The 11,150-nt window shown below is 45.8% G+C and overlaps 1 protein-coding gene and 1 long non-coding RNA gene across 3 annotated transcripts; one reads left to right on the top strand and one right to left on the bottom strand.

Moving 5' to 3' along the window:
- On the bottom strand, window positions 664-2,613 carry LOC108636001. Its single transcript, XR_001918037.1, has 2 exons — window positions 2,193-2,613; window positions 664-2,006 (listed from the first exon to the last, which is right to left on the bottom strand). It is a non-coding gene; the product is annotated as an uncharacterized LOC108636001 (long non-coding RNA).
- Window positions 2,666-11,128, top strand: LETMD1 (LETM1 domain containing 1). 2 transcript variants are annotated; one of them, XM_005679960.3, is made up of 9 exons: window positions 2,666-2,886; window positions 3,720-3,871; window positions 5,494-5,609; window positions 6,247-6,329; window positions 7,649-7,835; window positions 7,958-8,059; window positions 8,160-8,312; window positions 8,748-8,844; window positions 10,004-11,005. In XM_005679960.3, the coding sequence occupies exons 1-9, from the start codon at window positions 2,765-2,767 to the stop codon at window positions 10,072-10,074; spliced, it is 1,083 nt and encodes a 360-aa protein (XP_005680017.1). In that variant the 5' UTR covers window positions 2,666-2,764; the 3' UTR covers window positions 10,075-11,005. The 2 variants fall into 2 exon arrangements, with proteins under 2 accessions (XP_005680017.1, XP_013819258.1); XM_013963804.2 differs by lacking the exons at window positions 6,247-6,329; window positions 7,649-7,835; window positions 7,958-8,059 and having other exon boundaries at window positions 10,004-11,128.

Raw genomic sequence — 11,150 nt, 5'->3', positions numbered from 1 at the left:
CCTACAGCCCTCGCCTCAAATTTTGCCTTCCTTTGCTTGGCCCAGCGATGACCATCCTGTTAGACCTCATGCTTGGCCACTGTCTGCTTCAACTGTTTACATGGTTCATTTCTGACAGGGTCCAACAGCTTCAGGCTCAACTGTTACTATTAGGATGAATGCTAATTTGAGGCACAGAATACCTTGATTTAGATCAGGTGGCAAGAGATTTCTACTAGGCAGGGCTATGCCCACTCTCAGCAGGAAGTAGTTACAGAACAAAGAGACTCGTGTCCCAGTTCCCAAAGAATATCTTGAGAATGAAGTCTCCGCAGGGGGGTTTTAGGGGAACCACTGACCTGATCAGGAAAGATAGTAACCACTTGCATGAGTTATCTTAAAACAGGAGGTCCTGGTAAGGAAGTGGAACTACAAGCTACTACCAACCAGAAGAATTTGGGAAAGGTGAAAGAGAGGAGATGCCAATCTGTATGATTTTGGCAAGGCACCAGTGGGTGGTGGTGTAAAATGATATCTTAATTCCTTGCCCAGGAATTGAACTTGAGTAGCCTGGACAAAAATCTGGAATCCTAGCCTCCAAACCAGCAAGGGCTAGAGGTAGAGCTATTTTTCCCTGGAACTTTGCCCCCAATGAAAAAATGTATTTCTCATGGAGGCAAAAACTAAATACAGGTACAAAGTTTATTTTTAGAGATATGGCACAACCAAAAGTGGGAGAACACAGAGAGAAATAGTTTGTTAAGATAGAAGCAAGCCAGAGATGCATACTAGGATAGAAAGGGTGTGGGGTGTCTCCCTGAATAAGGAGGAGTGTAGTGAAGGCGTAGTTAAGTCATTTATATAGGTCAGTTCTTCCAGGTCTTTGTTTACCTTTAGCCAATTACCTGGTTTCTTTTTCCACATCTGACCTGCCTTAGGACCCTCCCCACCATGAGTGTGCAGGTTTTTTCCAAGATAGATTTCAGTCCAGGAGCCTATGGGATCACGTATTAGCATCATATACTATGCAATGGCGCTCCCCCCTCCTTTTGACCCCCAAGGAGACTTTCTGCACATGTGAAACATCTCCTTTGCCCCAAGCATGGGAGGTGTGTGATTACCTCTTAATAGTCTTTTAATAGGGTTTAGTCCCACTCGGTCCCTGCCATAAAAATGCCTAATGTCTGGTTATTTACCCTATTCCTGTTGCTGAGATCTCAAAACATAGATAGGAGTCCGGTCTTAAATATGTAGTCCTAGAGCCCATTTGTCTTTTGCTTCAGGAAATGTATAGGTACCTGGTGATGAATGGCGCTCATCCCAGGAAGCTGAACAGTAGCCCAACTGTAAACGCCTAGACTGAAGCCCATCCATTTCCTGCCTCACATAAGTCCTACCAACCTCTCCAAATCCTTCTCACTGGAATCCATCTTGGCTGGGTGATGCATGTGCCACCAGAAAGGACTCTTAGAATAATCTGCCAGAGACAACCAGAAAACTAACTCCATCATCATAAAACCTGAGGCTGAGCCAAGTGGCAGAGCAGTTCTGGGTTCCCTTACCCTGCTGCTCTCTGTCCAGACGCCCTTACCTAATAAAGTATCTTGCTTTGTCAGCGTATGTATCTCCTCATACAATTCATTTCCGATTATTAGATGAAAACCCACTCTCTGCCCCTAGCTGGGGTTCCCCTTTCCTGCAACATCACTTCTGGCAATCCCTCCCAATTTCAGGGATTAATGAATGTAGTCAAGCATGTTTATTGGGCAACTACTAATGCGGGAGACCCAGGTTCCATCCCCGGGTCGGGACGATCCTCTGGTGAAGGAAATGGCAACCCACTCCAGTACTCTTGCCTGGAAAATTGCATGGACGGAGACTGGTAGGCTACAGTCCAAGGGATGGCAAAGAGTCGGACACGACTGAGCGACTTCACTTCAGGCGACAGGCATGACATCTAGCGGTGGCGGTACAGTACAACAGTAACTAAGGCAAGAAGGTGCTTGTCCTCAGGCTGGTTCAGGCACCTGGTCAAAAGAAACAAACGTATAAACGATGTGGTTAAATGCTATAAAGAAATTACGGGGGGTAATGGGAGAAAATGCATGTCCTTCTGGTCAGAACCAGCCTCTCACAAAAGTGCCATTAAGGTTGAGACTCAAGCTTGGTCTTCAGGAGGCACTTAATGAAAGACATTATTCCCACAGACCTACTTTGAAAAAAGCCCACAAAAGGGAACGCCGTAAGTGGTCCACGCAGGGGCCGCTCCCAGACCGCCAACCTTCGCAGCCAGACCTTGACTGGCACTAGAGGGCGCCGGGGGTCCTCCCAGGACCAAGGAGGAGCCGCGGCCAGAGGCCGCGCCTAACTGACCTCTGGCACCTGCCGCGCCAAAGCCCCAAAGCCTGGCGCCACCCGGACAGAAAACAAGGGCGACGGTGCCAGGAAACCTGAGGCCCTAGAGCTGCTCCAGGGGTCACCAGACCCTCCAAGAGCGAACTTCGCAGAACCACATCGCAACCAAGGGCAGATACTCCCTCGCTCCCTCTGGGATAGCCCGGTTCCGGCGCCTCTAAACCAGGAAGTGCTGGCGGCATCCAATCCCAAACCTCCTTCCGCTCTTAGCCTTCGCGTCCACGGCTCGCCGCGGGGGCGCGCGAGGAGAGCGGCCTATGGTTACCAATGAGCTCTCAGGAAAGGCGCATGCGTCCGCGAAGGAACGCAACGTTCGGGAACTTTGACCTGAAGACGACTTTTCCCTGTCTGCCCCTCCCTCGCTGTGAAGATGGCGCTGTCCAGAGTGTGTTGGGCTCGGGCTGCTTTGTGGGGTTCGGCGGTGCCCCCTGGACTATATGTCGTCCGAAGGCTGCAGTTTGTTCGCTCTGGCCTGACCTGGGGGGCCCCTCGGTGAGGGACTTGGAGAGAGAAAAACATTTTTGACGTTCAGGCCCTGCCAGTGTCTCAATATTGTTTGCATGCTGTCTTAATTCTCAGGGCTCCACGCCCTGGCCCCTGGATTTCTATTCTGCTAAGAAGTCGCACCCGTATCCCTGCTAGAGACCTGGCTTCCTGACCCTCTCAGTTCTCAGCGCCGCGTGTTGCCTGAATTCTCCACGTGTCCTGAGCCGACCTTTTTCGGCTCAAGATTTTTCTGCTGCTTACCTGGATCTCACCTCTCTGGCTTTAGCCTGCTGCCCAAATTGTCCCTCAGGCCTTCTGCTTTCTCCAGGCTCACCACTCCCCCGATATTCATTCTTGTCTGGCCTCTTATCTCCCTTATCTGTTTTTCTCAGTCTAATTGCTTATCTCTCCGTGATCTCAAGATCTTCCTTGGATTTCAGAAGTTTCAGGTCTTAGCATACATTCTCTGAAGCCTGTGTTTTACGTTTACGGACCCCTGCGGAGAAGCACGGAGAAGGCAATGGCACACCACTCCAGTACTCTTGCCTGGAAAATCCATGGATGGAGGAGCCGGGAAGGCTGCAGTCCATGGGGTAGCTGAGGGTTGGACACAGCTGAGCGACTTCACTTTCACTTTTCACTTTCATGCATTGGAGAAGGAAATGGCAATCCACTCCAGTGTTCTTGCCTGGAGAATCCCAGGGACGGGGGAGCCTGGTGGGCTGCCGTCTCTAGGGTCGCACAGAGTCGGACACGACTGAAGTGACTTAGCAGCAGCAGCAGCGGAGAAGCAGGTTCCAGGGCTGGTTCCCAGATAGTCTCTTTCATCTTCCTTGTAGGTCTTCAAAGCTTCATCTTTCTCCAAAGGCAGATGTGAAGAGCTTGATCTCTTATGTGGTGACTAAGACAAAAGTGATTAACGGGAAATACCATCGTTTCTTGGATCGTCATTTCCCCCGCTTCTATGTCCTGTATACAATCTTCATGAAAGGTAAAGACAAAACTAAAATAAAAATCCATTGGATCAGCTCTTGGGCAGTGTCAGGGAGAATAAGTAAGATCATTTCCGGCTCTGCATGGGGGTGTGAGCCGGTGTGTCTTGTGTTTCATAAATGCTTGAGCATTAAACTACTTCTTACAAGTTAGAGCTTCTTGAGGATGTTTCTAGAAGGGTAATATGAGAAACAACTTCTCACAACACCTAGGAGGAATATAGGTATTTTTGCACTTTGCTTAACCGGACGTCTGCCTATAATAGAAATTATTTGTCATGCACAAGGCAGAGATCCATAGCTGCACAGACCTGCCCTGTGATTTATCAGTTCACTTGGCTTGTACGAAAACATGGTTTAATATTGTCACAGATCTCTCCTCAGTGGCATGTTGTGAAAAGAGCACTGTATGTACTTGGTTTCTGAATGTCTGAGTTAAAATCAGAGCTCTGCTAGTTACTAAGAGATGGTATAATGTCAAGCATCCACTCTGAAGTCAGACTGCCTGGGTTCAAATCCCAGCTTGTCATACTACCTGTGTGATTGGACTTGTTACCTAACCTCTCTGTTCTTTGGTTTTCTCATTTGTAAAATGAGGGTAGTGATAGAACCTACCCATTGACCGCATGGTTATGAAGATTAAATAAATTCTTACGTGTAAGCTCCTTAGGACCTGATTCATAGTAAGTACTCAGTAAGTGTAGCTATAACTATTATACTCTGTACTTCTATTGTAATAGCAATTATAGTTAACTTTCACATTGTCAGCCCTGAATATTATCATAATTACTACTAGCTTCATGGACTTGTAAAAGCTGTACAGTGGAGATAAGAGTGGCTGCTTTGTCTGCTCCCCAGTTTATACTAGAATCAAACAAAAAAAAGTCTGAAAGCATTTTGGTTGTTTTTAAGCCTTATATTCTGGAAATTTTTAAACATACACAGAAGTAGAGTAATATAATGAACTTTCATATTCTCAACCTCACTTCCACAATTATTGACTCCTGGCCACCAGTCTTATTTCATTTATACATTGGCTTTCTCCTGTATTACTTTGAAGCTAACCTAGATATTATACCATTTCATTGATAAATAGGAAAACATTTTTAAAAACTAAAGTCCTAGATCAGTGTAAGGATTATCTTGGAATGGAGAGAAAAGGCAATCTTAGAAGTGTGTTGAATTCTAGTAATTATAAAAGTGTTCTAGAGAGGAAATGAGTTAATATCTGGTTGAGAAATACACAGGATAAATTAGGGAAGACTTACTGAGGTTAAAGGTCATTGAATTTTTATTTTAAAAAGGGAGTGAGTAATGAACCAGAAGAGGGAGACCATTCCCTGGTAGATCACAGAACACCATCTTGGCATGAAGAGAGGTGATACTCTGGGGGCAGAGGTTGATAGGGGGCAGAGGTTAGTAGGAGGCAGAATGGAGAAGGATAAGAAATGAAATATAGGTCAGCCTCACAAGAGTTTCAGGTGACCTAGTTTAAGGCTTTGATTTACAGTAGTGTTAGGGAGGGAGGGACAAGTGTGTCTTGTGGATGAACGTGGAGCAAAAGTCTGTGATAATCAAATTGGGATAATGTCACACTCTGTCCTCTCCTTTAATGAGGCAGGATTGCAGATGTTATGGGCCGATGCCAAAAAGGCTAGAAGAATAAAGACAAATATGTGGAAGCATAATATAAAGTTTCATCAACTTCCATACCGGGAGATGGAGCATTTGAGACAGGTACGTATGCACCAAGGACAGATACCAGAAGTTCATGGTGAGATAATTAAAGTTAACCCAGATCTCAAGTTTTTTCTTGCCTATTTTCTTCACTACTGACCAAGCTGTTGCCCCTTGCCAGAAGAGCAGATCATTTGGCAAAATCAGTTCATTTGTGACCACTGCACTGCCGCACCACCCCCACCCCCACCCCCCAAACACAGCTCCGTAGAGTTTTTGGCACACTTTCTGGGTAAAAGTTGTAAACAGTAAAATCCAGTTTGTTTCTGAACATACAAAAATCTACACAGAAGGATCCAAAAGACAGCAGGGAGGTAGTATTTGGTGATGACTTGTTGGTAGATTTGAAGCTGAGAATAACAATCTAGGACCCATTCTATAGATCAGGAAGAATTTATTGAGGGATTTGGCCTAATGTCAGGCCCTGTACTAGACAGTGTTTGGAATACAAAAGTGAACAGACAGGTCAGGGCTTCTTGTCCTAAAGGAACAAGGTTATTTCTATCCAGAGGCAGATAGAAATAACCTTGATCTTTATCTGGGCTAAAATAGAAGTTTACTGCATAGTGGGGTGGAGGGATTGTCCATTGTATCAAACACTTGGGTTAAAACTGCATCTGTGTTTATTTCTGCTTAGTTTCGTCGAGACGTCACCAAGTGTCTTTTCCTAGGTATTCTTTCCATTCCACCTTTTGCCAACTACCTGGTCTTCTTGCTAATGTGAGTACAGAGTTCTGTCTCCCCAGCATGTTGAAGATATGTAGATTTTTTAAAAATTACAAATTAAGAGCTTTCCATTTCAGAATCTAGGCAGAGGTTATCAAACTTCTGCTCCAGTTTTCTCATTAGGCCAAAGTTCATAAAAGCCACCTGGGTTACTGGAACGGCTGTAGGAGTAGATATCCTGGCCTCTTAGCTGTTCCTGTGTGATGTGAAATAAGATAATGATCTTTTCTATCATCCCTAGAGGCACAGCCCACTCACTCCCTGAGAGGCATAGCAACTTAGGACATTTTTTTTTCCTTCTGGAGAAAAATGCATTTCTTATTCTGATGATATCAATCTTTATTACTTTACCTTATATCCAAAGATGACAGTTTTAAACTATGATCTTACATGCTATGCTAGTTATTTATTGCTATAGAACAGCCTCAAAGCTTAAAAGCTTGAAACATTCAGCATTTTCATGAATTTATGGGGCAGGAATTTGGGCAGGGCTCAGATGGGTAAATGATTTTTCTCCAGTGTGGTGTTGACAGAGGTTCCTCAGTAACACCTAACTGGTGAATGGACTAGTCAGGACAGTCTAAGGTCACTCTTAGGCCTGGTGCTTTAGCAGAGATGGCTTTGGAAGACTGGGACTGTCAACTCAAGTGCCTACCTGTGGCCTCTGTAGTGTGGTAGCTTCAGGATAGTGGGACTTCTGACATGGCAGCTCAGGGCTCCAAGAATGACTGTTTCAGCAAAGAAGAATCTGCATGACCTTTTAAAACTTAGCCTTGAAAGTCACAAAGACTGACTTCTGTTCTATTCTCTTGGTTGATGCAGTCACTTATGTTTTAAAAGCCAGGGATATTAGACTTCACTTCTCAATGAGAAGAGTGCCAGGGAATTTGTGACCATGTTTTAAGACCACCACATTTGTAGAGAAATGAATTAAATTCCATTTTGTATGCACACAGGGACAGGGAACAGTTTGAAGTTGTCAGCATCACAAACAGTGATGCTCTCCAGCTCTGAAGCTCTGTCCAAAATATGTTCTTCACACGCTTTGGCTCAAAAGGAGTCATTTGTCTGATTGCTGTGTGCAAGGCTAGTCTCTTACACTGTTTCCTTTTACATAAACCTCAGTAATATTGCTTTAATCGGGCTTCAGTGTATCTTTAAACCTTGATCTCTCATTTTCAGGAAAGAACAGTAAGGTAGGGAAAGAGTGTTTCCATCTCTTCCTCCTAGCATTCATGTCTGCTAAATGCTCTTAGCTCACTTTGAAAGATGCTAGTTTCAGCAAGTGACTTTGTAATTCCTTTTCTTTTCAGGTACCTGTTTCCTAGGCAACTGCTGATCCAACATTTCTGGACCCCAAAGCAACAAATTGATTTCTTAGATATCTATCATGCTCTCCGGAAGCAGTCCCACCCAGCAATCCTTTGTTATTTAGAAAAAGTTGTCCCTCTCATTTCTGATGCAGGACTCCAGTGGCATATGACAGAGTTGTGCACCAAGGTATTCCTCTAGTTAAGCCTTCCTGCACACCAAGAATCTTGGTAGATGCAATGTGCACTAAAACTAGGTAAAAGGGCTAGTCAGGACCTTCCTAACGTCTTCCCATCTCTTACCTCTCCAAGATGCAACGTGGTACCCATCCAGCAGTACATGATATCCTGGCTCTGAGAGAGTGTTTCGCTAACCATCCTCTGGGCATGGACCAGCTCCGTGCTTTGCAGATGGTGAGCACTTTGAGGCTTTCTCTCTTCCATGGCCTCACCTCGCTCCAGGTCTTACAGTAACACCAAGTTGCCTTTCTTCCCCTATATTGTTGTGTCATAGAAAGCCTTGAGTCGAGCCATGCTTCTCACACCTTATCTGCCTTCTGTCTTATTGAGACACCGTTTAAAGACTCACACCACTGTAATCCACCAACTGGACAAGGCTTTGGCAAAGCTGGGGGTTGGCCAGCTGACTGCTCAGGAGGTGAAGTCGGTAAGTGCTTCATTGAAGTATCAACCCGCAGTCCTTAGTGGGCTCTCAGGGGCTGGGAGTTTCCAGGGAGCTCCTGTCTCTCGTTACATCAGAGTCCAGGCTCTTCATTCTCTCATTTCATTTCTACATCTTTTTTCTTGACTGAACTTAACCCGTGGGAAGGAACTCCCTGCAGTAATTTTGGTTGATGTGTCTTTTCTTCTGGTCCTTCAAAAATCAAGAATGCTACATTTTAGATCTACTGATTTAGATTATATGGGCCTTTCCACTTTTCATCTTGTCCATCAGAGTTCATATCGCTATAGTGAAAGGTTTCTTGTAGGGTTGAGGTTTTAACTTATTTAGAGGGAATTTTGGATTCTTTATGGGTTCACACTTCCTTGGCATACTCGCCCTGTGATAGTTAAGGATTGTTTTCTCTTCTGAGTGGTATAGGCTTGTTATCTTCGTGGCCTGAATTCCACCCATATTGCTGAAGAGAGGTGTCGAACTTGGCTGGGAGAATGGCTACAGATTTCCTGCAGCCTGAAAGGTAAGACAAACCCCTATGGTTAATGCAACAAAAAGCCAAGTCATTTTTGTGTTCTCTTCTAAGGTAATTTGGGAGTTAATTATTAAATAGTGTGAGACCCTTATCTAACTTGTGTGTCTAATTGAAAGGGCGCAGTCACTTGCCTGCAGGCAGCTAGTGAAGTAGACTGTGCAAGACAGGGAGGACTGGGCACTGTGGGAGTCTGAGCATGAAGCAGGCTCTCTCAACCCTGGCGCTATTGATAGCTTTATTGTGGGGGGCTGTGCTGTGCACTCTAGAACAACATAGCGATATCCCTGGCCTCTGTCCACTAGATGCCAGTAGCATCCCCCGACGCAGTGGTGACAACCAAAAATGTCTCCAGACGTTGCCACATGACTTGGGGAGGGAGTGCTGCTGCTGCTGCTAAGTTGCTTCAGTCGTGTCTGGCTCTGTGTGACCCCATAGACGGCAGCCCACCAGGCTCCCCTGTCCCTGGGATTCTCCAGGCAAGAACACTGGAGTGGGTTGCCATTTCCTTCTCCAATGCATGAAAGTGAAAAGTGAAAGTGAAGTCGCTTAGTCGTGTCCGACTCTTAGCGACCCCATGGACTGCAGCCCACCAGGCTCCTCCATCCATAGGATTTTCCAGGCAAGAGTACTGGAGTGGGGTGCCATGTACAGAGCAGAATTGTTCCAGGTCAGAAGTACTAGTCCAAAGGCATTCAAATTCAAAACAAAGACACTCACCTAGCTAAATGAAAAGTATCCCCGGATGGGTGTTAGGCCTGTGGGGCTCCTGTTTGGAACCTTTGCCTAGTTATTCTCTAAGCCTCTGAACGTCCGGGTAGGCCTCTTAATCTCCTTGTGGCTAAGAAATGCCCCTTGAGGACCAGCTTCTACCAGAAAAATCCTAAGGGTGACAGTGCTGTTAAGTACCGTTACCATTAATGAATTTTCTGCTGCCATCACATGAGAATCAAGTAAATACAGGTATACTTGAAAGAAAGCAAACCTGCAGGGACTGGAGCCGAGCAGTGGGGCTTCGAGGACAATGGCCTCTTAGTGTCTCACCTCCCTGCACTTGGCTTCCCTCCTCTGGTATCACGCTCTGCACAACAGGGTAGCTGGAAGGCGAACTGTTCCCTGGCCAAACCATTAACGTTGATGGTGTTTTCAGAAACTGAGCTGTCCCTCTTGCTACACAACGTGGTCCTGCTTTCCATCAACTACGTTGGGTCAAGGCGCTGAGTGGACATGCAGTGGCTGGCGGCGTCCTGCAGTCACAGCCCAGCAGCGTGGGACCAAACAGCACTTGTCAGCGAAGTCTGTGTGCACCGTTAGGTGTGGGAGACAGAGGAACCTGTGCCATGGGCTTCACAGCGTGGTGCCCACGTGGGAGCTGGAACTAAAAGAAACCCTCTTAGTGGGGTGGCCCATGAGAGGGGCCATCCCAACTTCCTCAGAATTCGCTGGAGCTGGCAGCAGCCTCTCTACTGGTCTTAACTGTGGTGTTTTAAGTTCAGATCCTAGGAGGATGAGCTTTTGCCCCAGGAAGGAATCCTCATTTGGCCTAGGACTTACTCGCTAATCTTCACAGCTGCTTTTGTTCAAGCCAGGTCCCGGCTGGTGCGGGGAGGAGCACTGCTTATACTGGAGCCTTTACATCCACGCATGTACTTGGGTGCCCCCCTCAACACTTTGGCATGACCAAAAATAGGGATTTGTTGCTTCTGTTGTTCCCCTCACTGGGACTGGAATAACCACTTCCTGTTTTTCAAATCCTTTTGAGCACTTTTATTTTTCTGTAAGTGAATAACTTACGGGAACATTCTAATGGAAAAGATAAAAGGAAATGCAAGTGCTTCTTGACTTTCTCCCCAAGTGTTTACAGCCTTCACTTCCCTTGTCTTAATTTCTGGGCTGTACTACAGCCCCTGTGGATCTTAAACTCTTTGCTACCTCCACTGTGTTGCAGCGATCCCTCTGTAACTGACAGTGGCTGCCTTCTTTGGCCCATGGATGTCTTGTTAAGGTACTAATCACTGCCCAGCCCCAGAGGTCTACACTGAGATAGTAAGTTGGGTTCAACTTTTCTCTGTGTGTATCAGTGACCTGTAGTAATTTATTGTAAATGCATGAAGCACTGTTTTTAAACTCAAGTAAAGACTGCCTGAAACCAGTTGCTGGAAATGACTTACACATCCCCCAGTTACTAATGTTCCTTTTACAGGACTGATTGTCATAACCTAACGGAGAGATAATTGGTTGGAATAGAACCTTCTGATGGGATGGAAATAACAAAAAAACTGATGTGAAGTTGATGC

The sequence above is a fragment of the Capra hircus genome, chromosome 5 (genome assembly GCF_001704415.2).
Source record: "Capra hircus breed San Clemente chromosome 5, ASM170441v1, whole genome shotgun sequence".
Taxonomy (NCBI): domain Eukaryota; kingdom Metazoa; phylum Chordata; class Mammalia; order Artiodactyla; family Bovidae; genus Capra; species Capra hircus.
The sequence above is the reverse complement of the archived record's forward strand: the minus strand, read 5'-3'. Positions and strand labels throughout refer to the sequence as shown.

Coding starts and splice junctions, on each gene's coding strand:
- LETMD1 (XM_005679960.3), top strand. CDS start 2,765: ATGGCGCTGTCCAGAGTGTGTTGGGCTCGGGCTGCTTTGTGGGGTTCG. Junction 5,610..6,246: donor AGATGGAGCATTTGAGACAG/GTACGTATGCAC, acceptor ATTTCTGCTTAG/TTTCGTCGAGACGTCACCAA. Junction 6,330..7,648: donor TACCTGGTCTTCTTGCTAAT/GTGAGTACAGAG, acceptor TTTTCTTTTCAG/GTACCTGTTTCCTAGGCAAC.